The sequence below is a fragment of the Apus apus genome, chromosome 4, assembly GCF_020740795.1.
Source record: "Apus apus isolate bApuApu2 chromosome 4, bApuApu2.pri.cur, whole genome shotgun sequence".
NCBI lineage: Eukaryota > Metazoa > Chordata > Aves > Apodiformes > Apodidae > Apus > Apus apus.
The window spans coordinates 40066103-40093148 of NC_067285.1; the positions used below are offsets into that span (position 1 = coordinate 40066103).

At 42.2% G+C, this 27046-nt stretch overlaps 1 protein-coding gene and 1 long non-coding RNA gene across 4 annotated transcripts in view; one reads left to right on the forward strand and one right to left on the reverse strand.

The window, feature by feature from the left end:
• Positions 1-11741, reverse strand: part of BMP2K (BMP2 inducible kinase) — a 57631-nt gene extending 45890 nt beyond the window's left edge. The window contains exon 1 of one of the 3 annotated variants that reach the window (XM_051619196.1): positions 11401-11741. In XM_051619196.1, the coding sequence (XP_051475156.1) occupies positions 11401-11551 (151 nt within the window). In that variant the 5' untranslated portion in view covers positions 11552-11741. Of the gene's footprint in view, positions 1-2300; positions 2407-11400 lie in introns of those variants that run through there. The other 2 variants (XM_051619195.1, XM_051619197.1) reach the window with 2 other exon arrangements.
• A 516-nt stretch (positions 11742-12257) lies between these two features.
• Positions 12258-27046, forward strand: part of LOC127384572 (uncharacterized) — a 52010-nt gene continuing 37221 nt past the window's right edge. Inside the window, exon 1 of the long non-coding RNA XR_007889455.1 lies at positions 12258-12376. This is a non-coding gene — a long non-coding RNA (uncharacterized LOC127384572). The remainder of the gene's footprint in view (positions 12377-27046) is intronic.

The window sequence follows — 27046 nt, forward strand, 5'->3', positions numbered from 1 at the left end:
TTACCCCCCAATTATTATGAAACAAACCACTATTTTTTAAATAACTCCTGTAGTTTGTCTTTCCTGTAGTTTGCCTTTAATTTTCCTCAAAATACCTATTTTAATTGTGATTTAAATATGCAAGCACAAGAATCCAAAGCACAGAACCATCAGAGAACAAATTTATAACCTCACACATGAATAACTCACCCAGTGAACACCACAAAGCACAGAAAGAAGGCAAAGCATAAGGTTCCCAGCCTCAGCAAAATGGTTAGTTCCACAGCATCTTGGAGAAGTGCCACGTTGGGTTGCAACAGAAACAAAAGAGTCACCAGGCCATGCAGAGATAAACCGAGCAATTCATAATGCTGGCAGCATTTCAGACTAAGGCAGATGACATTGGAAGATTCTCTGGTTTACTGTCTTTCTAAGGCATCACACACCTACTAAATCCCCAAGATGAAACAAAAAAGTAATACTGTACATTCAAACCAAGATGGGAGAAACTTGAAGACATCTACATGACTAAACCAAAGTAGATGCAGCACTTGGGGTCTCCTGTGATTAGGTCCTGTAGGATTACACTGCTTTTAGGGCTACCTTAACTACATATGCTTTCTTTTCTATCTTCAGAGTAGCCAAGGACTCTCTGGAGAGGTAATTCTAAGAACAAATAACCCTCCAGCAGCTTCTGAGTTACCAGTTAAAGAGAAGTGATACTACACAAGTAAAAAATCATCTAAACTGAACTCAAGGTGCAGGTCTCAACTCGATGGACACAGACCATGCTACTGAGCTCTGGGGAGGGCTCTGAGGAATGCATTTCCTTTATTTCCTTTTTTTTCCAAACACTTTGTTTTTCTGCACATCATGCACTAAGCAGAACTGATCCCATGTCGAACACTGACATGACACGTTTCATTCACACTTCCTAGTCCTGTCTCATGGAACACATGCTATATTCAAGTCAGGTCCTTATACATGTGTGCCAGCAGAGTAATTATAATCTCGATGATCTCATAATCTTTAACGATCTATTTGCTCTTTATCTGAAACAGAGTTCAAAACCAAAGTACTAAGAACAATAATATCCTGTGTTTACACCACTGCAATCCAAAAGACCACTTGGCCCTGCCATAGCTCTTCAATAAGACAGACCAAGTCCATGCACATTGAGCAGTTAGATTAAGATGAGCTCCAAGTTTTGCTCCTCCATAGCTGTCTCTCCCAAGAAACACCCCTTTCATCTCGTTTCATGCAAGTCATTACCCAAGCAGTTATCCAAAACAAAAAAGAAAATTTGTTTAGCAACAGTTTTACTAAATAAAAGCACATTCAGCTTTTTAGCCTACAGGGGTTGCAAAAGAACAGAAGAACACATACTAATCATCGACTTTTAAAACTTTTTTCTTTTGTAAGAAAAGCAGCAAAATGCTGCAAGGAAAACTCATTAGAACTGCTACTGAAAGATGCACAGATAGAACAATCCAAACAACAAGTAAAAGGAATCAGTAAACAGAACAGGAACTGAACCCAGATTTACACCATAGAAGTATATATCTCTTGGGGACCTGCACAGTGAAGTTCCAAGGCACCACAGGAACAATTTCATCCATTAAAGTAATGTGCAAGTTTAGAAAGAAGCCCAACATATATGTGATTCTGAATAACATCTCCTTAAGTCCTGGAATATCAAAATTCCTTTCATAGCTTTGTATATAGCAATCAAGGCACAGTGTATTACAGAAGCGATGAAGAAGAAACCATCACAGAGCCAGGATTTTTCAAGTTATACCATCTCTTGTACACACTTGTGTGACTTGAGGCAAATCTCTTCATCTTTCTTTGTTTCTCCCTTTGCAGGATAATGACTCTCCCTAAGGGGATGCAAGGTTTTTCAGATCAATACCAGCTTTGACACCTCTTGAAGATCAAGAGAAAAAATGCTTAAGAGGTGTTGACTCTCACATGAGTCTTCATAATTGTTTCTTCAGTATTTTTACCATTTGCATCAGAAGTAGAAGAAAGGGGAATCAAAGAAAAGGAAAAGCTATCAGACCTTCACCGGGAGGACACTGCAAGTTAGCTAGTTTTCTGGTCCATGACACAGTGTTTTGTAACAGCTGTGTTCATGTTGCTCAGGAACAAAGTACTTTTCTGTGCCTTTACTTCCACTGTGCTTGTGTTCAGCAGCCGAGTATCACAACTGACCCCACCGTAACTGAGACACCCCACTCCTACTAGCAAAAAGTAAATAACCTAGACCAGCATAAGCAAGAAACACATGAATTAGAGGGGAGGAAGGGAAAGGTTCCTACCTTCTTAACTGGGAGACAAACACTCCAGAGACTGAAATCCATTCCCAAGAAAACCAGGGAAGTGAGAGAAGAGGAATTCTTCCTTCTTTGTCAGCAGCTACGCAACGATCCAGAGAGAAAACCCCTTCCAGAGAGTTTCACAGTCACTGTCTAACTTAGGATGGAAAGGAAAATACAGGACATTTCTGTAACAGCAGAATGACAGACTTGACATGACCTGTGTCAGTACCACTGCTTAGAATCACTGCATTCTGCAAACTAGCTTTGCACTCTCAGCTTAAGGTATTAAAAATAGGCAAATATTCCCAAGATGTCAGGAAGCAGCTGTTCTGTTCATCCAGCACATTAACAGGCTTTCAAGCTAGGCCTACAGAAACACACGAGGAAAACCTCCCATTCCAAAATAAATGCCTGCAAATGTAACAAATTCTCAGGAAAAGGAGAGCATCTCAAGCACCCAAGTTACACCATGTCTGTGTTCCTGGTTATTCCCAAATGCAGAATCAAATGTTTACTAGAACCACCTGTTCTCCAGCACACTTACACCCCGCGTTTTAGCAGAGAGCATTCATAGTGTCAGTTAACACAGCCCTGCTTAACAACAGCAACTCATTTTACTGTGGTAACCTACTTATCTAGACTATTATGGAGGCAAAAAATAGCCACAAAATGAACAACATAGCCCAAGGTTAAGAAATAAATCAGTTTTATGAAAACTTAAAACGAACACTGTGAACCAAAGCAATGCCAGAGACCAGCAGCACAACCCAATTACCTCCCAACACTTTTCTGAACCCAGGTGAAATCTACGTAGCAAGAAGCAAGGCATCCATCAGACAGCATGTGTCCACACATCTACAGCTAAAACCAACCTGTATCTACAGCTAGAAAAATGTCCAAGTTCACACAGTTGCTGTATATATCTTATAGCATGCTCATTCTTCCAAGATGCAAAAAGAAATCCCAGGCTGTAATTATGCTGCTCCACAGAGCTCCATCTTGGACATTAACCACTGTTCTCTAAGCACAGAAGAACTGTACCAATTCTTCCATATGGGTAACAAACTAGTTAATAACAGCTCTGATATTAACCTAACAAAAGTCCAGAGGAATAAACACTCTTCCCAGAATCGTTGGTTTCCATCTAACACCTGTCTGGAAATGAATTATATTTTTATTAGCTTAACAAAGTTTTTATTTTCTGTGTTGACATGGAAAATAGTGAAGCTTAACTTAAAAAGCAACTTTCAGATGAACCAACAAAACACACACATCTAAGGTCAGATCCTGTGTGGCTTCTTTTAAAACCAGGCTTAGTCTTTGACAGACAAAGCTAGTATTTCCTCTATTATTACATGCTGCCTTATCCTTTGAGAGTGTCCAGGAGATTCATCATAAAAACACCCACACATGCACACCCCTGTTTTATGACTACTGCAACATTAGCATACTTTATCAAAACACACCCACAAGAAAAAAGTAGATGGCACACAGATTTGTTACATCTGTCTTTTGTCAAAATTTGGCAAAGGAAAGATTACTTGTGTTTGTGCATCGTATTAATGTGACACTCCTACAAATCTAAATCTTGGCGTCTATCCCAAAAGCTTAGCTCAGAATTACTAGATTCCAAAGTACTTCCTCAGTATGGGCACATGAAAAGTTAAATTTATAACGTTCCTGAAAAATAATGGAATTATGTGCAGTTAACAGAGGCGTAATACTACATGTTCACGTACCTTGCAACACAAAGAAGTGTCCTTATGGGATGCAAAGACTTGACAATCAAAGAGCACTGGACCATGTGTAAGAGCTGAACTTGATCTCAGCTCTATAACAGATACCTTTGTCAGCCCACATGTTTCCTAACCTGTCAGTTTCTCCATCTACGTAGAAGAGGCATGCACAGCTCTGGAGAGCACAGTGAGAATGGCTGTTCTCCCAGAGTACCACCAAAGTTCAGTCAAGTACACTAGTTATCTAGCAAAACTAAAGTTCAAGCATTCATTTTGTACTCTACATTACATAAAAAATGTATTTTACCTGTATATTGATGTAAGATTAGGATCACATACAAATACCCCAACTGTATCCTGGATTTTCTTTCTCATTACACAGAACACAGCTATATTGCATAACAGGCAAAACAAAGCTCTCGTCTCAAGTTGCTGGGTGCCTTCATTAGGCTTGAAAATGCAGAAGATAAATCACTACAGCACAGGCTCCCTATCTTTCATTACCCAGAGATCAAACTTGGTTGAGCATCTCACCACCTGCCCTTCTGAAGGGACACCTGAAATAAGGCTTATTACCGGGACTACACCAGAGCTTCACGTGGATTATATTATACACTTGGCCAAAAGTAAAATCACTGAGTTTCAACTACTTGCACTGCTTTCTTTCCCCCCCCCTTCATCTTTTAAACTTGTGCCATTTCTGCTACTCAAATATTAGCAAAACTGTCTGAGACAGAATAACAGGCTTGACCTTTAAAGGCATGGCTGAATATAGATTCAGTTATGTCACACTCTGGAAAAAAAACAACAACAAAACCAAACAATAACGAATCCCAACTTAAATTCCACAGGTTGTCCTTCCAGACAATCTTACAGCTCATAATCTACCTGAAGAACCCAGCTAGGTTCCAACTGAAAATAAAACAGGAACAACTACAGAGTGACAAGTCACATGCTACATGAACACTAACAAAGAAAACCACTAATGAGCATGTCACCTTGCCATACTTATGGTGACTGCCATGCAGTAGAGTCATGGCAGAAGTGACCCTTCACCCAGTTATATTCATGACACGTGCCACAAAAATAAGCTCTCCCACTGTACAACCAGAAGCTAAGTTTAAAAGTCTGTTCTTATTTAATACTTGGAAGTACTAAAGTCACGAGATCCATTACAATGGCACTTGCCTTTTTTTGCCTCTTCAAAACAAAGCACAACAAACAAGCCACATTATGACAGGAGATAAAGCAGTATATGCTGTACAGCAGCCTGCTTAAAAATTTACAGCAGCTGCCAGATTTGCAAATCTCTGAAGACCTAAAAATCAGGGTATGAAAAGTTAACTGAAATGAGGCTTAACAAAGCATCCTAGCAGGACAAGAACCACCTATGCACATTAGCAAGTTCATCCATTTGAGATATTAATTGAACTGCTATTGCAAAGACAAAAGGTAGAAAGAAAAAAAAAAACCCATCACCTACAACAAAACTTTCAAGACTATCCTAATTGTAGGACTGATTTTGTAAAAGTTGCTACACCTCCTTTCTGGACAACAAGCAATTCCACCTTTACCACAGCTGTGATGTTGATTAAATTTTAAGACTCTCTTTCCTCCTGACAATTAATTGAAGAACAACCTCCAGGAAAGGGCACTTGCACTAAAAATTAAACAGCATGACAACCTACAAACACACAGCACAAGATCTCACAAAACAGGACTTGGATTCCTCTCCATTAAGGTGATTTTCTTAGGCCTCAATTGAACAGTATGAAAATAAAAGAACAACTGAGTAAAAAATGTCATCAAGTACTTGCAAGGACTGCACACTCTATTTAAGTAGGACGAAGAGAGTTTGCAAGAAGCTCATTCCTTCACTAGCATGCCAGTAACGACTCCAAGAGGTTGTAGTGTGAGATGAACTATAAAAGAGAAAGTATTAATTTTATAAAGGAAAAATGTGAGGTTTTCACTTGTCCTCCCTATTCAGAGGTCCCTCTTCACACAAAACTATGCTTTAACTACCATACTGAACAAACAAAGCAAATATTCTGTGTTATACAAACATTAACTAATTAACTTAAAAGCAATCACCACTTGAGTAGCTTTTTCCCTGCTTCTCTAGTCCTAGATTAAGGTCATTCAGAAAAACAAGAGCTTCCCAAGATACAGCACCAGAAGGCTCAACATCACACAGCTCCAAACTCACCATTTTATCAGCTGGAACTATTAGAAAACCAGTATCACCACTATCATACAACTTCTTTCCACATATACTAAGGCAAAGGAAACAAGGTTAGTGCACCTGTGTCACTCACATTCAACTCCTCCTATCCAACGTTTCCAGACACAGAAGAACACAAGAGCAGCTTACTGCTTTCCTGAAGACAGCAACACCACCTACTGCTACTTCACATTCAGTTTGGGTACTTCTGGGAGCAATGGGCTGCATGGGCTATTATTACCCAGCTTCTTCCATGTATCTTCTTCCTCTAGTATCTCACCTCCACTTTCATAATCAATGGAAGTGATGCAGGTGAGAGGGTTACAATGGAAAAAATATACTGAATTAGTGACAAAAGAGTTTTGCTTCCTCCAAATACAGTCAGCCTAATCCTTCCCAAAAAAATAAGGTTTCCAGAGGGGGCAAGATCATCACCCTCTTATACCATATTTACAGCACACTAGGACATTCCTCATATGCAACTAGGGTTAACATCTGTATCATAGTCAAACTAATTACTGGACAATCCTGTGAAATCCATTTCAGTAAAGCTCACCCACAGCCTGATTAGCATTCCCAGAATGTGACTAAAAAAAAACAACAACAAAACCACACACAAAAAAAAACCCTAATGCTTGTTTCTAGGACACTACCTCTTTTCCTTCAAGGTCCTTTGCTGAAGATGACTCCAAGTCCAGTGGCACTGGCCCAGTATATAAGTTCACAACTACCTGCTGAGCACATCATGTTTTTATCATGAAATAAGAGCACCCCATCAAAACGTTCAAGTTCCAACCTTCTTACCTTAGCTGAAAAGACCCTGAATAAACCCCAGAAGCTCTAAGCTTTGCTTTCAACCACCTCCCTTCTTTTAGTAGGGGACCAAGTCTCAGCTCACTTTTTCAAGTACTTCTAGCTTTATGGGCAAGGAGGGGTATGGATTTCTGCCTCTCTGGTGGAGGACTTCTCATGGGACAAGTGTTCATTGCCTCTACAGGCTGTTACCTTAAAGTGATGTGGAGAGTCAGGACATTGACGCACAACAGCCTGACATGGAATTATCCCATTACTCTGTTAGGCTAAAAACAGTCTAATTAAGAAATCAGGAAGCATCCAGATATGGTACTAATCATCCTGTACAAGGAGTGAACAACCAGCCTGAAGAACCTCTTGAAACTGTGGTACTTTGACCACCAGATCAAGACATGCAGTTCTTTGGATGAGAGTTTATTGGCTGCATCAAAGAACATAAATAACACTACATAGTACTAGTTGGGTTTTTTTGTAGTAAGATGCAAAAGCATATGCCCCATGATTCTATTCATCAATTTCAAACACGGAAATGAAAGCAGAGTGATGACAGTCCACTGCTCACTTTATGTACAGTCTTTTTTTTTTAACATCCATAATTGTCTCTACTTGCTTTATCTGCACTCATTAAAAACATACCCACATACTACATTTCAAATAAAAAAAACAGCATGCCCACTTTAATCTGTTCATGATACAAAGACAACTTCAAACCTGGAAAAGTCTGTATTTACTCAGTCCTTCTAAGCAACCAAAACAACAGAACAACTGAGGATCTTCCAACATCTACTTAGAGCCTCCAGAAAAATTGGTTCCACTGCAGCTCTTGCACGTCGATAACTCCTTTCTGTTTAATGCAAACAATGAAGTAGTATTATCCTCATGTCAAGCAACAACTTTCTATCTCCTCCTTATATAAACCAAAAATGTTTTGGGAAGTTGCTCATTTTTACATTCCTTTTCACTCTTCACAACTGTTTTGCATTGACATTTGAGATCGGTTTAAAAGGACGTGTCATACTTTGTCATGTCCAGTTTGCTGCCATTTTTTAACTATAGTCTTTTTCAATATTGGAGTCACCATAACTAGAGATTCCTGCACACCAACTGTAACTCTGAACAGAGAATTCTCAGTATTTTTGTCAGATTTAATTATCCAAACTTCAGCTGCATTGCACAAACTCTTCTTCAACAAAAAGACAGAGAGAAAAGGCCTTCACTCTGTAATTTATTCCACATCCTTCTACCATCCCCTCAAAATGGATAGGAACTCAATTTTCTACAACAAATCTTAATCCAAATGGATTAGTTTTTTTTCCCCCATTTCTGAGAAATAAACCTTAAAAACAAATACTTCCACCCAACAACATACTGACCATCGGGTTATGAAGGCTAAGAAGTCACCAAGAGAGGTGCATTTAAAACAAAAAACCCCATCCAACAGCCTAATAACTACAGCACTCCCACCTGTTTATCTACTTTACTCCAAAAGGAGGCAGCTGCTTTAGACAGCATTACATGCACTTATGCAAAAGAACTAATCATAATGCTACGTACTTTTGCCTTTAAAACACTGTAATAAAACAATATTGTCAAAAGACTACAGAAAATAATTTTGAAGGCAATTTGTCAACACGGGGAATCTACTAAAGATTCATTACTGCAGCCTACCAAGGTAGCTAGAGCTGGAGGCTTTTGCCATCACTACTGCCACTTGCTGTAGCTACCAGTGGACAAAGTCCTCTGCAAAACCAAGAGCTAGTTTCCTCAGAAAACTCAAATGCAGAATTTGGAAGGGGTGTATGAGGAGGAGGGGTGGTGGTGGCGGTGTTCAAACAGTTTGCATCTGATATACATACAATATTAACTCTAATAGCTAGTAAAAAAGCCTATCCATACCATACCATTAACAGAACATTACACATCCTGTCTGAAATAGGCTTGTTAAGTTCATTACACTCATTAATTTATTAACAATGCTTCATGTTACACAACCTAAAACTCTGGTACGAGCCTCTTCGAGTAACTTGTAAATGGTATTTCATCAGCACAGAGTAACAGGAACTACTTGACAAGCCTCAGACCCTCAGTAAAACTGCATTTCAGAAAATGAAAGAAGAAATGCCTTATGCAAGGGGACTGGGGGGGGGGGCGGGAAAAAGGTTGTTCCCCCACCATCCCCACAAGGAGGAGATTTAGTAAGTGCTAAGTGTTAATAATAGATTGCAATATGACTAATATAACATCAGTAACTTGCAATTAGTTACTATCAACTGTTACCAAGTCAAGGGAAGACCTGACTGTCAAGAAGCAATTCCTAGATAAAAAGGAACTTTTTCATTCATGAACTGTTGTGGTCAGTCAGGAGATCCAATGTGTCACTCCAACACTGCTCCAACTCTTCTCATCCGTCACCACAGGGCACACACCTGCTCCACACACACACCCTGTGAACCAGCTGCTTCCCAACAGCCAGAGAGGAGTGACAAGAGTACCCTTCCCCCAGCTCCCTCCCCTCTTCCCTACTACCTCAGCCACAAACAGCTATGACACCTGTTATTTTCTTCTCTAAGCCTTTTTGGGCCCTCCCTACTGAAGAACTCTGGTGTTGGGTTTGAAGACTTTTCCCAAGATGCAGCAGATTTACCCTGCCCTAACTCCTACCAGTTCCAGTCCTAGGCACCTGTAGTTAAGAGACCACGTAAGCACTGTAGAAAACTTCCTATTTCAGTCTCAAAAGCTGAGAAGCCAAATTACACTCAAGTGTTAAAATTTGTACTCTCCCTGTCCCCAAGCCCTTATGAGCTATGAACTTGTTTCTGCAAGCTACAGAGAGAAGAAAAACTAGTGATCCACAGTGATTCCTAAAACAGCATACGATGTGAAAACTTTAAATAAGATGCTCAAGTGAACTAAGCACCATACAGTTTTTCTCCTTTCCACTACATAGATGGTTTTTGTGTTACCTCCTCAATTTGTCCAGCAGCCTATTTCCATTTTTATTTTTTTTTAAGTAGTCTCCATCCTGCAACCAGCCCTGCAGAGAAAGGACCTCCTGTCAGACCACAATGACTTTGAAGCAGCTCTCAGGAAGGACCTCTCACATTTTAGGCAGACAGACATGCAGTTGGCTAGGCCCTGACCTCTTTTTCCCAAGCCAAACACGTAACATGGCATTCTAAATGTTAAGTTCCAATTCCACTATACTACTAAAACTTTTCAGATAACAATGGAAATTTAAGGACCACTTATACAGTCTTATTTTAAATAGTAACAGCATGCAGTTGTTAAAACTGCACCCTGAATCTTCATCAAGAAACGCACACAAGCAATGAAAGTTTACTAGAACCACACAGGCATAAAAATGACCAAGATAAATGATTTTGCCCACAACATTGAAAGCAGTGCTGCAAGGCTCAGTGACTACGAAGTACACAGGACAATTCCTGAGCTCGGTGGCCTAGGAAGTGAATTGTACTTGATACAACCCCGGCTGCCACCAACTCTGAGAGGTTCCCCCACACACACACACACACACACAAGAAGTAAAACTCAAAACATGGCTGTTTCCACGCTGTCCCCTGCCAGCCCCCCGTGAAGCCGAGACAATTCTGTGACCACCAGAACTCACGCAACTCTTCTTCCAAGACCCACGGGGGGGGGGGGTCCAACGACACCAAGTGAGCGACAAGCAGGAGAAGCCAACAAGGGGAGGAGGAGGAGGCTTCTCTACTTCAGTAGAAGCTGCAAAACTTCTCCACTCACGACCGAAACCTGCTGCGTTCCAGCCAGGAAGATCATGGCTTTTATTTGGGGGTTTGCTAGGGTTTTGTGTTGGTTTTGTGGTGTGTTTTGGGTTTGTTTTTTTTTTGGGGGGGGAGGGGGGGTTGTTTTGTTCTGGTTTTTTTCAGGTTAGCCGGCCAAAAAAGCCCCAGCGGCGGGTTACAGCGCCCTGTTGGGAGGCACCGAACCCCGAGCCCAGCCGGGGTGAATCACCAGCCCCACCAGCCGCCTCTGCTCGTCCCAGACACCTCGGGGGGGATCGTTTTACTCCCGAGACCCACCTCAACGAGGCGCGGACACCGGGCGAAACAGACCGAAAAAAAACCCCAAATAAATAATAATAAAGAAGATATTTTAAGATTTTAAGAGAAATATAGCCTAGAAAAACCCACACCCCCCACACACAGCCCCCTTCCCCGGCCTGCCGGCAGCTCGGCAGGGCCCGTCCCGGCGGGGAGAGGCAGCGGGTTCCCCGCCTGTCCCCGCGGCCTCTCCCGCTCCCTCCCCAGCCCTCCCGGTGCGTGTGTTTCCCCCCCCCCCCCGTTACCTTCCGCCAGCAGCTCCTCGGGGATGACCTGGTAGCGCCCCACGGGCAGCACCTTGCCCAAGGCAACACCGCTCCCCGCGCCGGACCCCGCGCCCGCCGTCCCGCCGCCGCCGCTCCCTTCAGACTTGGGCATCCGAGAAAACTTCTTCATGATGAGAACGGAGCGAGGAGGGCGGGGGTAGGTGGGGGGGGGGGGGAAAGGACGACCCCGCCGGGCCGGGCAGCGGGAGGCTGAGGGTGAAGCTGCACCCGGGGGTGACGGCGAAGGAGCCTGAGGCGAGGGGCGGCCCAACGGCTGCCGGGGAGGGAGGGGAGGGGTGGGGGGGGGGGGGGGGGCAGCCCCGCTTCACATGGCCGGCCGCGGCCCCCGCCCCGCCGGCCTCGCTTCCCGGCGCTGCGGGAGGAGGAGGAGGAGGAGGAGGGAGGAGGAGGAGGAGGAGGAGGGAGGAGGAGGAAAGGGGGGGGGGGGGGGGAAAGGAGGCGGGCGGAGCGCGGCGGCGGGACGGGGAAGGGGGGAGCGGAGAGCCCGCCCTAGGCCGGGGCGCGGGGCCGCTGCGCATGCGCGGCTGCCGCGCGGTCCCTCCGGCGCGGAGAGACACACAGAGCCAGGCAGACAGACAGGCAGACAGACACTGACAGACGGACACGGACACGCCCTGTTTCCCCGCTCCCCTCTCCCCTCGCAGCCCGGCAGGGAACGGGGGGCAGGTGAAGTTTCCCTCAGCCCGGGCCCTGGCATCCTCCCCGCCCCCCCCCCCCCCCCGCCCTTCCCTCAGCCAGCCCGGGCCCGGGGGGTGCCCTGAGGATTCCCTCGGAATTCCCTCGGGATTAATTCTACCCTCGGGATGATACCCTGGGGGCCCGTCCAGAGCCGCAGGCTGGCGCCCTGGAGGGGAGGGAGGCTCTGCAAGAGAGGCTGGGACTGACTCGGTGAAGCCCGGCAAGGATCCTGCCCCTTGGGATGCAACAACCCCAGGTAACGCTCCAGGCTGAGGGAAGAGAGAGGCTGGAGAGCTGCCCAGCTGAGAGGGAGCTGGGGGTGCTGAGCAGGAGCCAGCAGGGTGGCCAAGAAGGCCAATGGCATCCTGGCCTCTGTTAGAAACAGGGTGGCCAGCAGGAGCAGGGAGGTGATCATCCCTCTGTGCTGGGCACTGGTGAGACCTCACCTCGAGTGTGTCCAGTTTTGGGCACCTCAGTACAAGAAGGACACTGAGGTGCTGGAGTGTGTCCAGAGAAGGGCCAGGAAGCTGGTGAAAGGGCCTTGAGGACAAGTCTGATGAGGAGCAGCTGGAGGGGCTGTTTAGCATGAAGAAGAGGAGGCTGAGGGGAGACCTCATCACCCTCTGCAGCTGCCTGAAAGGAGGTTGTAAAGAGGCAGGTGCTGGTCTCTTCTCACAAGTGACTGGTGACAGAACAAGAGGGAATGGCCTCAAGCTGCACCAGGGAGGTTAGACTGGACATTAGGAAGAACTTTTTTACTGAAGGGGTTGTCAGAGCATGGTTGAGTCACCCTCCCTGGGTGTGTTGAACAGTTGTCTAGATGTGGTGCTTGGCGATGTGGCTCCGAGCTGGACTTGGGAGAGTAGGGTTAGTGGTTGGACTGGATGATCTTGAAGGTCTTTTCCAACCTGGGTGGTTCTGTGATTCTGGGAGGACAACTGTCTCTGTGCTCCCTGGTCAGGCCTGGAGACCCTCTGGGGTCTGTAGAGTGCTTTCAGTAGGGGAAATAACTGTAAAAAACATTGATGGCAAGTCAGATTCCCCGTGGTGGGTCTCCACACATGCACTAAGCAGAAGTTGGGAGTTAACTGTCTGAAAACAAGTGGTAAAAGGATGGATCTGGACAGGAAAACACCAGCTGTACATTTCCCACTGTCCATGGATATGCTCCCTACAGACATTGACAAGCCTAGCAATTTTCCAACACAAGCTTCGTTTCACCAGTGAAGTGTTAAGGGAAATAAGAATTGTGTTTGAAAAACAGTTTCTGAACCACAAGCAGCCCTGGGTCCCACAGTCCCACCCTGAAGTTTGTCAGCTTGATTGTAAAGGTGCAGAGCTGAAGGAGCCAGTGAGCCACTGACTGTTACCACCGTGCTGCTAAGATGGTACACGTGGCTATTGCAGGCAATAGTTGTCACAGTACCCTAGAAACAACATGTGGGAAACACCCTACACTGCCAAATCTTTCATCTCAGCTTTCCAATTCAAATTCACATTCGGACTGAAACCAAACTTCAAACTGTTAGAAATGCGAGTGACATCCAGTTTTTGTACTTAAACAGTGATTCTAGTACTCAAAAAATGGTAAAAGATCAGCATAATTGAAAAGGTAACTTATTTCCAAGCCTGCTCTCCTTGGGCAGTCCCCTCCGTGAGATACCATGAGGTGCTTTTTTTTTTTTCCTCTTAACACGTGAAATCATACAACAAAACCAAAATGTATATGAGATCTCTAGTCAGTCTCTCAAATAAATGAATTAAGCTGAGGTTTTTTGCACCTACGGTGGGAATTTAACAATGCAGCCTTTCACAATGAACGCCTAGGTTTTGGATCAATACCAGTTGTAGCTGTCAGTTCAGAAAAACTTCCGGAGAAGTCAGAAGCTTAAATCTTTGGGATAACGTTTCAATAATCAAATTAGTTTTGACTTAATCATATTGCCATACTCTGAGTAACAAAATGGCAATATTTCTCTATTGAAGTGACGACTTGTCATACATTGAAAGTACTGACACAGCTCCTACTGCTTTAGGAGTCATTGCCATCCTTTCAGTAATGGGAGATAAATTTTTCAGTGAAGACTGTAATTCACAGTTTTCCTTAGAAAAGAAAGGTGTTTTGACTGCAGATGAAAGGAACAGAGTACTGTGAGAGGAATAGCAGCAGCAGCATTCCTGTAATGAGGGTGTTCTTACAGTGATATATACCTGCACTCCTTAGATATCCACTTCTAATTATGTCTTTGAGAAAAAATGCAGCTAGGTTAAAAGCACATCAGTTTAGTGCCAGTGAATAATACAGTTTTGCTCATTCTGCATTAAAATAATGCATTTTCTAGAAGTCACTGTGAGAGGGTAGGACTGACTTTTAGGTTAGCTGGCTAGTATTTATTTGTTTTGGGGGGGTCCCTATCCCTGTTCATGCATATTTTGTCTTTTTAGAGTAAGCGATTGAATTATTGCTTGAGTTATTTATAAGCTGGACAAAATGAGTGCTCTTGTTTCGCTGGGATTAACACTACTAATCTCTGTCTTGACATACTGGAGGATGTAGAGGTCAATTACTAGGCATAGCCAGCAAGTGTGTGTCTTGGTATCAACACCAAGTTGTGGTGAACGCATAGGTGGCTGCAGAACTGGCTGGTCTCTCATGAGTAATTTCAAGGAGCCAAGCCACAGCTAACTTAAAATGTTCCATAGCCCATTTAATTTCAGACAGGACCCAAGTGATCTTTTTCTGTAAGACACCACCCTGTTGTGAGGAAGTTTTGTGTCAAGGATTCCTTTTTATTAAGTATAGGTCAATGAGGTTAAAAAAAAAAAAGGCAAACAGAAAATAATTTTTAAAAGCTTGAAAGTACAGTTTCAAGTACAGCTTGTGCTTGAAAGTACAAGCACAGTTATTTTCTGGTTGATGTGAAACAGTAGATTAAGAAAAGTCCAGTGACAAAAGAACAGAAAGTCAGAAGTAGGAATTCTAAAGTGAGGAGACATCAACTACAGAGGTGGAGATAATGAAGGATCTTAATGCAGAGGCAGCACCAAAGCCAGGATATCATTTATCATTACTGGGGAAATTGCTATATGTTTTTTTCTTAAACTCAATGCATCAAGAAATCATAGGAGATACTCAGCTTTCATTATCAAAAAAATAAGAGTGGTAAAGGCCAGCTTCTACTTTTTATGACTGTGGAGTAAACAGTGATTTTTTCTCTGTATGAAAACAGCAGGAAGAACAAAAAAGTCCTAGTCACACGCTGTGTATGTCTCCATCACAATATTGGTACACCTTACATCTTCCTTCCTTTTATTGCCTGGGGTCTACAATGCTCATACATCCTTTTTTAATACTTTTGTAATAGCAGATCTATAATGGCATGTAAATTATTCCACTCACTGTCTTTATTCAGCACACAACGCACATCTTGAATCTCCTCTCACAGTTGCACAAAAGCAAACCTCCCGGTTTGTTTTGGTTTTTGTCATACAACAGTAGCTGTGTTCTCAGTGTCAAGAGAGCAAAAGTCATATCTTGTGTCTGATAATGTGTCTGTGGTTTTATTCAGAGTGCTTGAAATCTATGTCCCTCTCCTGCCTCTTGGCTGCTAAACCATACCAAAAAAGTTTCCCATCTATAAAATCAGGATAAGGCAGCTTTAAGTGTGATGCTTCACCTCCATACGTGAAGAGTTTTCACATCTATAAAATTAGGGTAATGATTATTTACTCTGTTGCAAAACGCTTTGAAGATTTATGGAGGAAAGCTCTACATGAGAACATTGCTTGAATATGAAACATGAGATATATCACATGTGCTTGGAGTTTGAAACATGATGAATTAATCCTCTTTAAACTGCTGAATAGCTCAAATGCCTTTACCTTGATTACTGTTTCTTAAGCAATTCTCTCCTTACATCTCTCCCTTCTTCTAACTCTTTCCTCTGTAAAATACATAAATTTGTTTTAAATGAGTCCCACGAGAATAAAACAGCTTCTTGCAAAAATGTTAAATATCCCTTACAGAAAGTAATTACTAGGGCAAAACAGAAGTGGAAAACTTTCTTTGTATGAGTGTTGTTTTGGGAATGTCTCCTGGTGTTTCTAGACAAACTCTTTTAATTCTAATTACCCAAGCTGAGTGCTAGCAACTAAAAAAAGTATCTCATTTTCTAGAAATATATAATTTCATATCAGCACTTTTTTTTAAGTGTCACTTCATTATTTTCCCCCTTAGTTTAAAACACACAGGCCTGTGTCTTTGTAATGCAGAGTTACAAGTGTTCAGCAATTACTGCAGTATTTTTTTTTTTATTTCTTACTCAGGTACGTGAGGGTTATTTTCTATTTTGTAATAATTCAGTCAGAGTGGACAAAGCACTGCCAGAGAGAAGCAATTTCCCAGTAAGCACTTTTAATTCTTTCCCCCCCCCGCTTTATCACCTCATTGTTGGGTGTTTATTTCCCTTCTGGTCCCATGGGAGCCATGAGAAGCTTTTTTTTTTTTACATAGGAAGATTGTAAAACTGCTTCTTTATCTTAATAAATACTGTTTCTTAGTTTCATACTGGTGACCCTGATGGGAGTCTGTTTTAGACACAGTTACTAAAACCGGGCAAGATGTTTATGATGAGCTAAAAGCTAAGAAAGCCCCAAGAGACAAGTGGTTTGGGTATGGTTTTGCATTTTTCTAGGATCAAGTCAAATCCCAGTTCTGCATCTCAAAAGGCAGCAGTAGTAATGTAAGGCTTTTGTTTGCTTAATTATATACAAAAGAGCAGAAAGATTTTGGTATGTTGTGAAGCATGTTGCCATGGAAAATACATTGATGTGAGGCAAAAAAAACCCCCCACACAAAGTCTGAAATCAATTGGTGCAGAGAGGTATAACAGATCAACTTGGAAGCCAGTGCATTCTCTGCCATCTCCTCCTGTTTTGAAGATGTGAGCAGCGGTAGAGGCTTTGCAGTGACCTTGTGAACACAGAAAAATTGTCATTCCTTTCCGTTTCTATCAGCTATTCTAATCAGGAAAGAAACAAAGGAGCTGTGGAAAACAGCTAAGTCACTGATCTCTGACGTGAGAATAGAAACAAACTGAAGAGTGAGCTGGTGACAAAATTTAAGGTACAAGTAGTGGACGTCAGCTTTGGTGACACGCAGCACAACTCTGACTGATACTGAGGTCAAGAGTCTTCTGTTGCAATGCAAGATTTGGTCATTTGTACCACAGCCATCCTTGGGACCAAGCAAAATATAAATTGTTTAATGATACAGCAACCAGCTAGAAATTAATCTGGCCTCCATGGTAAAGGACAGCAAGAAAAGCTTCTGTAACTATATTAACAACAAAAGAAAGACCAGGGAGACGCTCCATCCCCTATTAGATGCAGGAGGAAACATGGTAATGAACAATGAGGAAAAGGCTGAGGTGCTTAATGACTTTTTCAGCTCACCCTTTAGTAACAGGACCAATTATGTTAAGGGAATCCAACTCCATAAGCTAGGCAACAGGAGCCAGGAGCAGAACAATTTCCCCACAATCCAGGAGGTGGTCAGTGACCTCCTACACCACATAGATGCGTACAAATCTATGAGGCCAGATGAGATCCTCCCAAGAGTACTGAAAGAGCTGGCGGGGGTGCTCACCAAGGCACTTGCCATCATTTGTCAGCAGTCCTGGCTGACTAAGGAGGTACCACCACATTGTAGCTCCCATATGTAAGAAAAGGATGGCAGTATGATCCATTAAATTACAGGCCTGTTAGTCTGACTTCAGTATCAGGGAAGCTGATGGAACAGATCATCCCAAGTAACATTATGCAGTACATGCAAAACAACCAGGTTATCAGGCCTAGTCAGCATGGGTTCATGAAGGGCAGGTCCTGTTTGACTAACCACATCTCCTTCCATGACAGGGTGACCTGCTTATTAGATGAGGGAAGGCCTGTGGATGTCATCTACCTTGACTTTAGGAAGGCCTTTGACAAGGTTTCCCACAGCATTCTCCTAGAGAAGCTGGCTGCTCATGACTTGGATGTGCACATGCTTTGCTGGATAAAAAAACCGGTTGGACAGCTGGGCCCAACAAGTTCTGTTCAATGGAGTTAAATCCAGTTGGTGGCCAGTCACAAGTGGTGTGTGAGCCCCAGGGCTCAGTGCTGGGGATGCTCCTGTTTAACATCTTTACTGATGACTTGGATGAAGGGATAGAGTGCACCCTCAGTAAGTTTGCAGATGACACTAAGCTGGGTGGAAGCATCCATCTGCTTGAGGGCAGGGAGGCTCTGCAGAGGGATCTAGACAGGCTTGACCATTGGGCCAAGGCCAATGGCACCAGTTTCAATAAGGCCAAACATCAGGTCCTGCACTTGGGCCACAACAACCCCCAGCAGTGCTACAGGCTCAGGGAGGAGTGGCTGGAGAGCTGCCCAGCAGAGAGGGGGGACCTGGGAGTTCTGATTGTCAGGGGGCTGAACAAGAGCCAGAAGTGTGCTCAGGTAGCCAAGGGCATCCTGCATCAGAAATAGTGTGACCAGCAGGGCCAGGGAAGTGACCTTACCCTCTACTTAGACTTTGTGAGGCCACACCTCAAGCACTGGGTGCAGTTTCAGGCACCACAGTATAGGAAGGACACTGAGGTGCTGGAGAGGGTGCAGAGAAGGGCAACTAGGGTGATTAGGAGTCTGGAGAAAGGTCTTATGAGGAGAGGCTGAGGGAGCTGGGGCTGTTCAGCCTGGAGAAGAGGAGGCTGAGGAGAGACCTTCTCTACAACTACCTGAGAGGAGGTTGTGGTGAGGCAGGTGTTGGCTTCTTCTCCCTAGTAACCAGTGATAGGACAAGAGAAAACAGAGTCAAGTTGCAACAGGGGAGGGTCAGATTGAATATTAAGAAAAATTTGTTCACAGGAGTCGTGAGGCTTTGGAACAGGCTGCCCAGGGAGCTGGTCAGGCACCCAGCCCTGGAGGTGTTAAAAAAATGGGTGGACATGGTGTTTCAGGAGATGGTTTAGGGGTAAGGGGTTGTAGGGCAGATGGTCAGACTTGATGATCTTGAAAGTGTTTTCCAACCTTGATGATTCAATGATTCTATGAACCTTTAGCAGGTTCAAAACAGCAATGGAAAGCAGAGAAAATGTCAGATGTGTTGGTAAGCCTAGGTAGAAATCCTAGAGGAAGGAATTATGAAGAGAGAAGGAATCATGAATGGGCTGAGGATCATTTTCATCTTGACCTGGTAAATTGTTTCACATTATTATTAATCTGTTTCCTGTCTGGAGAAGAAGAGTCTGTTTGTCCTGAAGGCCAGGACTCTTGCTTTTTTTGGTATGGTAGCATATTCCTGTTATGCTAGCAATAAAATTTCACTTTGCAGGAGCATTCTTAGATTTGTATGTGACTTCTTGCAGTTGAATTCTTCCCTGCCTTCCCTTTTCCAGGTGTCTGGTTATTCCCTGCCCACCAACAGTCTAGTTGATTTCATTCTCTTATAAACAAGACCTGATTTCACTCTTGCTTTAACTTTTGTAGTTCTAGAAATCTATAAGAAGTTTCTCCTATAGGAATATAGTATGTTCTGTGCAGCCTTGTGAAGGAAAGCCACTATCCTAGTTTACTTAATGAATAAGTCTTAAAAAGTGGCTTTCTTCCTTGAAAGATGTATGCATGTGACTAAAATACATGGCCTCTCTCAGCAATTCCTATACTATGGTACCCAGTTTATAAAGGGCCTGCTGACAGTTCAGAGATAGGGCTGGTGGCTCAACGTTCCCCTTCCTGAAAGCTAACCTTTGTTACAATAAAACTAAAACACCCAAATTCCAACACTAATACTCTCTGGCTCCTACAACTGCTATTGAGATAAAGTGGCTAAAAAGTGAAGGTCAAGCACAAATGGCAAGTCTGAATGATATCTTAGTTTCACCAGCATATGAATTAGAATATAGCATTCTTCAAAGTACATTTAAGGAAACAAATACATTATTTTGTAGCACAAAAAACCCCTCAAGTGTCACCAAAAACCTCCAGAGATCTTGGCATGCCCCAAGATTACTTGGAGCAGTAAAAAGTCTTGGAAAAGCCACAACCATGGAGGTTCAAAAATCATCTTAATATTTTTATTTTTATCCTATCTGCAGAGATAGGTTTTAGTGTTATAGTTGTTCTATACAATGAGCAATGGACTTCCCCCCCCCATGTATTTTTTGAGTCTTAGACAACTTCTAAAAATATCTCTGGTCATCAGTCCTTATGCTAAAAATACTTACTTCTTTATATAGCCCGGTAGGCTTGAAGGGAGGGGGAAAAAAATCATTGGAACTGAGAGCCTGGGAAGAAATAATGTCTTCTGAGTCACAACTGACTAGTCTGTGGTGGTGCACATTTACACCTCACATGATGGAAAAGTTACAGGGCAAAACACTAGTAGTGGGAAAGATGGAGGAAAAAATTGCTGCAAGTCTGTGCCAGATCTAAGCAGGTGCAGAAATATTGTCATGATTGTCCATAATTTTTTAATAGCCTTTCCTATTCCACTGTAGAAAAAGACCAAGACAGAGCTATTGCATATCCTGGTGACTGTCATATCATGCTCTACAGCCCAAGAGTATATTAAATAGGACAGAGAAGTCTTGGCCATGAAATGGGAATAGCTTCCTGTTCTGGAAAGCAGAGATTACTAAGGGAAGAACTGTTGGATCTGGTTTTGAAGAATATGGTAAAAGTAGCTGTGAATCTAGAAGGGTGATATATATCGAATGAAAGTGATCAGAAAACAATTAAGTTCACCATGTAAAGAACGGAGTAGTAGTGGCAAAGCACAGGTGAGGAACTTGAGAAAACTTCATTAAGTATCATGATACTTATGGATAGGACCTTGGGATATTAAGTCAAAGAATAAAGGAACACAGGACACCTGATGATTTCTGAAAGGTGCATAGCAGACTTGGCAGCAAGATTTTCAGATGCAGTAGAAAAGTGGGCAGCTTAGTAAAGGAATTATATACAAATCTGAGATAGAAATATATTAGAGGATTCTATCAATATGTAGAAGAACTCATGTTAGGCCTGCCGTTGCCTGTTTGGCTGTGAACTTGGGCACTGCAGTAGTCTTTGCTGGAATGAATTTTGAGATCATTGAACAGCCTGGATGACAGAAGAATGTACACTTCCTAATTGTTTTGATGACTCAATACCTGAGAGGAGGTAAAAATTATTTGGAGGGGGACAATCCAGAAGCAGAGGGATCTTCATAAATGGAGAAATGGTGTGAAAATAGCCTGATAAGATTCAACAAATACAAATGCAATAGCTAAGGACAGGAGAATATTATGTATAAAATTAGAAGCATCTGAAGAAGCAGCAGGTCTGTCAAAGAGGGCCTAAGCAGAAATATGCAGTAGAGCAACAAAGGCAAAATTCAGTCCAGCACACTGAAATAAATGACATCTGTAGGACAAAGGTAAATTAATCTGCTGGCTTAGTCTGAAATACCACATGCCATTTTGTGTATCCCACACTAAGACAAGGCATCTTACATCAATTTGTTCAGAGAAACGCAACAATACCACAAGTTTAGAAAAAATGTTCTCTGAAGAAAGGTTAAACAAGTCAGATTCCTCTGTAGAAGAAGGATGTGATAGGAAAGTGGTTAATTACAAGAAGCTGATTGATGTTTCTCAATATTTACTATTAGGAAGAAAAGAATAATTTGTCTTAATTACCAAGAGAGAAAATTTAGAGTAGACAGTGGGAAACCCTGTGCTATAATTAGGGTAAGAAAATGATAGAAGAAAACTCATTAAACTGAGTACCCCTATCAGAAGCATTCTGGAAGTGCTAAACTTTTCAGAGTTTCATTTGGTGTTGTTTTGGTTTTTTTAATAGTAAATAGACAAGTATCCGTTCAGAAAAGCTATGATATTCCTTAGTGCAATCATAGAAGAGCCAAGTAGCTACATGTCAACTCTGAATTTCTGCATATGCATTGAGGACAAGGAAACACTAACTCCATCCAGTTTTATGTCACATGTAAGAAAGATGTTGCAGAACTTAACAATCAATAGTTCCAGCATGCAGTGTGCTGACTGCTTTCATCTACTCTCGTATTCCTCTGTACTTTGTGTCCTGGTTTCAACTGGGATAGAGTTAATTTTCTTCCTAATAGCTGGTATAATACTGGATAATGGGATTAAATGTGTTTTTGGCAGGCTGCTGTACAAGGAATAGATGGGGTCACTGAAATGGTTCTAGAGGAAGCCAGGGGGACAAAACCAGGGTGCAGGGAAGTTGAGGGGAAATGGGAGAGACTGAAAGTTAACAAAAGGACAGATGAGAAGGGAAGAAATAAGTGAAACCTATGTGTTTTCTTACTTTTACCCTTCTCATTCTCTCCCCCATCCCACTGAGATGGAGTGACCAAGTGGCTGTGTGGTACTTGGTTACCTGCTGCCATTAAACCATAACACTTGACTAGAATGGGCCTTCAAACTGCTAGCATGGTGACTTTACTGAGGAAATTATTCACATTTTTTTATTGAAAAGTCAAGAAACTAGTATAGGTTAGCTTTCAAAACACATGAAAACCAGATCTAACAGTACAAGGAAAAGAAGACTCGTGGCAGAAAAACCAACATAGGCCCACAAAGATAGATTTGTGACAGGATAGTAAGCTAAACGCAGCAAAAGCATAAAATGTTTTTCAAGTTCACTTTTTAAGCTGGCTGGGAAGTCAAAAGATGATTGAAACAGTCTGACAAACTTTCAGGACATAGATTCTTTTCAGAGCATGCATTGACTTCCCAATGCCAATAAAATTGTGTAATCTGTTAAAAAAATCCTTTCTGCATTTTTTCCCTTGTTTTTTTTCTCAGCTTACAATTGCAATAACAATTTCTCTGCAGGATCTTGGCTCATCACTTTTTTCCAGCCTTTTATTGGTCTCTAGGAAATGCCTACACCTAGCAGTGATTGTTTAATTGGAGTGTTCCCAAATAATAGCACAGCTTTGAATCTCTACAAAGGGTGATGAATCAAGACTTGCAGTGTCCTTGAGAGATGAGTAAAAGCAAATCCAACAAGTCATGAACAAAACCTGGGCACTGCCCATGTAAAGGTATTGCTGACTACAGCAGAAAGAAACAAAAAGGCATGAGCACTTTAGTCTGCAACCACAGGAGGCTGGCTCTCCAACAAGTGATTCATCATTCATAAGCAATTCCTACTCACCTCTAGACCTTCAGACAGAATAGGCAGAGGTTTTCAGCATTTACATTCTACATGGTGTTTTGACCCCTAAATCTTACAGGCAGAATTGTCAAATTCTGACCATTTCTGTGGTAACACTATTTGAGAACTACAACCTCATGAGGATGCTCCATCATCTCTAGTTCCTTTTACCTACAGTTAAAAGGCTGTGAACTTGAGACCATTCAGGAAAACATGAGATCAGACAAGATGCCAACTAGCCCAAGGCATTAGCCATTATCTGTAATTTTATGCTTCAGCTAGGACATCAAGGGAATGCTGTATCCCCCACACTGTGTTTAGTAATCCCAATGGAAAAAACAGCTTCCACTGGGCTATAACTCTTCTCTACATGAACAGGGAGCTGGTGCAAGGCAAAATGGAGCCAGTTCAGTGTGGACTGTGCTCCTACACAAACACACCATCAGAGAGGCAATTGGGAGAGCAAGGATCCATTTATCCTGTGGGAGCAAGCTCCTGACCTCTGCTTGGTTTTCCCTTTTGATTTTTAGGGACAGCCAGACTACACACTGTGCCAAGTCCAGGTTTGACAGTAACATCCAGCAATGATAAAAACACATGCCACATTAGCTGATATTTCAAATGTTTGCCACTGTCTATAGGGATTCAATTCTGGGGGCTCACATTCACTCTACTGTAGCAGCACCAGTTTAGATGTGAGCTTGCTTAAACCACCACAGTGTGCACACTGTACAGGCAGCGTCTAAACTGATTTAATTCTATCAAGGCAAAGTCTTTATTCAAACTTATGCTTCAAGTACTTCATGTGATTGAAGCGTTCATTTCACCTTGTTCCCCCTGAGCAGCAGGTATACTTGGAGAGTAATGTGGCATTCATGTTGGTTGCTGGCCTGCCTGATATCAAACTCAAATGTCTAGAAAATAAGTCAGCAAGCTACCACATCCAAATCTAAGGCAACTGTGTCCATAGCTAATATCTGTTAACATTACTGTAAGAAATCCCAAGAAAAGACTATGTAAGGAAAGTTAGTAAAGGCTAGACTTGGCAATGTTGAGAAGGCTGTCACCCTGGTATTGGTATATAAAAAAATAAGAATATTTAGCATGCTCTAGTATTCCAAAAACAACATAGCCAACTAAACCCAAATGCAGATGGTTTAAACTGTTTCTGGAAAAAATATAAACACAGAACAGATATAGTTAAATATATAGAGAGATTATGAAGTATGTATATAATACTGGACTAACCTGTAGAGCTCTGCCATTAAGGTTATGGATATTAAGAGTAAAGAAGACATCTGTTTGGATAATGAGAAGAGTCACAATTACCACACACATCTTGATAAGTTACTCTGTCATTAATGAGCACTAATTTTAGTGCTTTATTCCAGATGATGGGAAAACAGTCTTAATTATTTCCATATGTAGTTTCCTTTCTCCTTTTTAGCATCTAGTGGAGTTACTTTCAAAGATCTAGATAAATCAGTGTCAGTTACCCAACTGTACTTCATACAACAATGTAATGCAATATTGCTGTGTAAATATTCTGACTCACCTAAACAGCTCGTCTGTATGCAGAACACATCCATGTGTGCTAGAATTTTTAAACAGCAGTAAGAAGTAAACATTTTTCCAGAAGATGGTTGATTTACTTAAAAGCAAAGCTGTTGGGGGGGATTTGTCTTCTATTGAGGGAAATAGTGTTACTGATTTCTTAGCTTTCTTACATTAGATACCTTCTGAGAAATGAAGAGAAAATGCCACAGTTGTGCTTACTTTAATTTGTATTTATTGATTAAGTGCCATTTCCAAAAGCCTTTTCAAACCCCACTGTCCTTAAGAAGCCAGATACTTTACTTTTCAGTTAATAAATCTGAGCTATCTGGAAATGAAAAACACAGGCTGTGACCCAGGAAAGCAGAAGCTTTTACATATCCTCCTGCTTTTCTGTCACCAAGAGGTGCTTATTTTCTTAGCTTGGCCTTGCTTCTGAAGGCACCTATGTCTACCAGAAGAGCACACTGTAATGCACTTTAACAACCCTGTGGCAAAAGTTACAGCTTCACAATAAGACTGCTGACTACTCTACAAAAGTGAGATTCCTGCAGAACCCATTCACAAAGACTAAATGAACAAAGTGGGATGTTCTGCACACTTGATAGTAGAGATTTGGAAGTTGCCTCTTTTCCCAGGCAATAAATTCTTCTAGTGCAATGTAACTATGTGTAATAGAAAATTAGGTGTGAGGAGCTAACTCATTATTTGTGCAATGATACAAACAGCTTTTTGATAAAGGGGAGAGCACAATACAAGACATCAACTTTCCATATTCATGGTGAGCACTTGTACATGGTTAGGACAGAAGTCAATACCAGCATACACTAAAATCCTGCATGACAAAACCATTGAAGACCGTTAACTGCAGCACAGGTTCTTTCTTTGCAACTATATCTGAGGTTCAAAGCTATCATTTATAATCAAAGTAAACAATTGCTCATCTGAAAGTTGCATAACTTTGAGACAAATGAACCTGTAAATGTTGTTTTGCTATTCAGAAACACCAATGCTGCAAGACTCAGGGCTTCAGTTGTTTTCTGCCAAAGGACAGAGAGAAGTGTTTGCCCTGAAGTTTCATCCCAGGCTTTTACCACAGCACCAAACTGGGGTTTGTATTCAACAGCATCGTTTAGGCACAGAAAGGAGAGTAAGTGTATGCTTTACTGTCAGCTTCTACCCTTTCTGGGGTGCAGCTTATCCTCTGGTGTGTCTTACCAGCTCTGGGGATCACATACATCTGCAGGTATTGAAATAGCCCAGTACATAAATGCTTAGCCTGGGCATTCTGGAAGGCACCAGAGGAGAGAGAAGCACCATGATGACTCAGAAACAGATATAACAGTGGGACTGCTCCCCACCCCAAGGGCCAGGGTACATACAGCCATCCATCCTAACAAGGCAGATGGTGCCATGGTCACCCCATCTTCCCTGTGTCCCTAGAACAGAGTTAGCAGCAAATGGTCTTTATATTAGCAAGCTACAGCTAAAATCTATGAGAAAGTAAAAATTATGCTATAAAGAGTACCAGCCTGATAAACAACCACCACAATACCCTAATCTGATGGAGGCACAAGACTTCTGGTGAGCTGTGCTCTACAGTTCTTCCCCAAATATGCTTTGTCTCTGGAAAAATGCATGTGCAGCATCATTAAAAAGCAAGATACAAGCTTGCATCTTGTTGATGAAGTAGATAAAAAAATACCTTTATGTTCTTTGAAGTACAAAACACACAGCATATCTGAGTGTAGAACAAATGGCCCAGTATACTCTAGATGAAAACTAGTATGTCACATTATTAAAGACACACTAATGCACAAAATATGCTTAAGGTGGCAGAATAATTTCTTAGGCTTCCCCCCCCAGGTGGCATATATATAATGGTATTAATACTGCAGGACCCAGTTGGGATTTCATTGCTGACTATCATAATACCCAGAGTAAATTTCTGTAATTAATCAATTCCTTCTTTGTTTTTCAGAAGAGGCTGTGTGAGCCATCCTTACCCTTGAACTCTTTGGCCTTTATTCTATCATTTAGCTTAACAATAGGTTTTCTAAATGTCTGCTTTTAATTGACAGAAAGTCAAAAGAAAGTGCTAAGTCTGCATAAGGTAGGCAAATGTGCAGCATGATTTTAAGACAGAGAT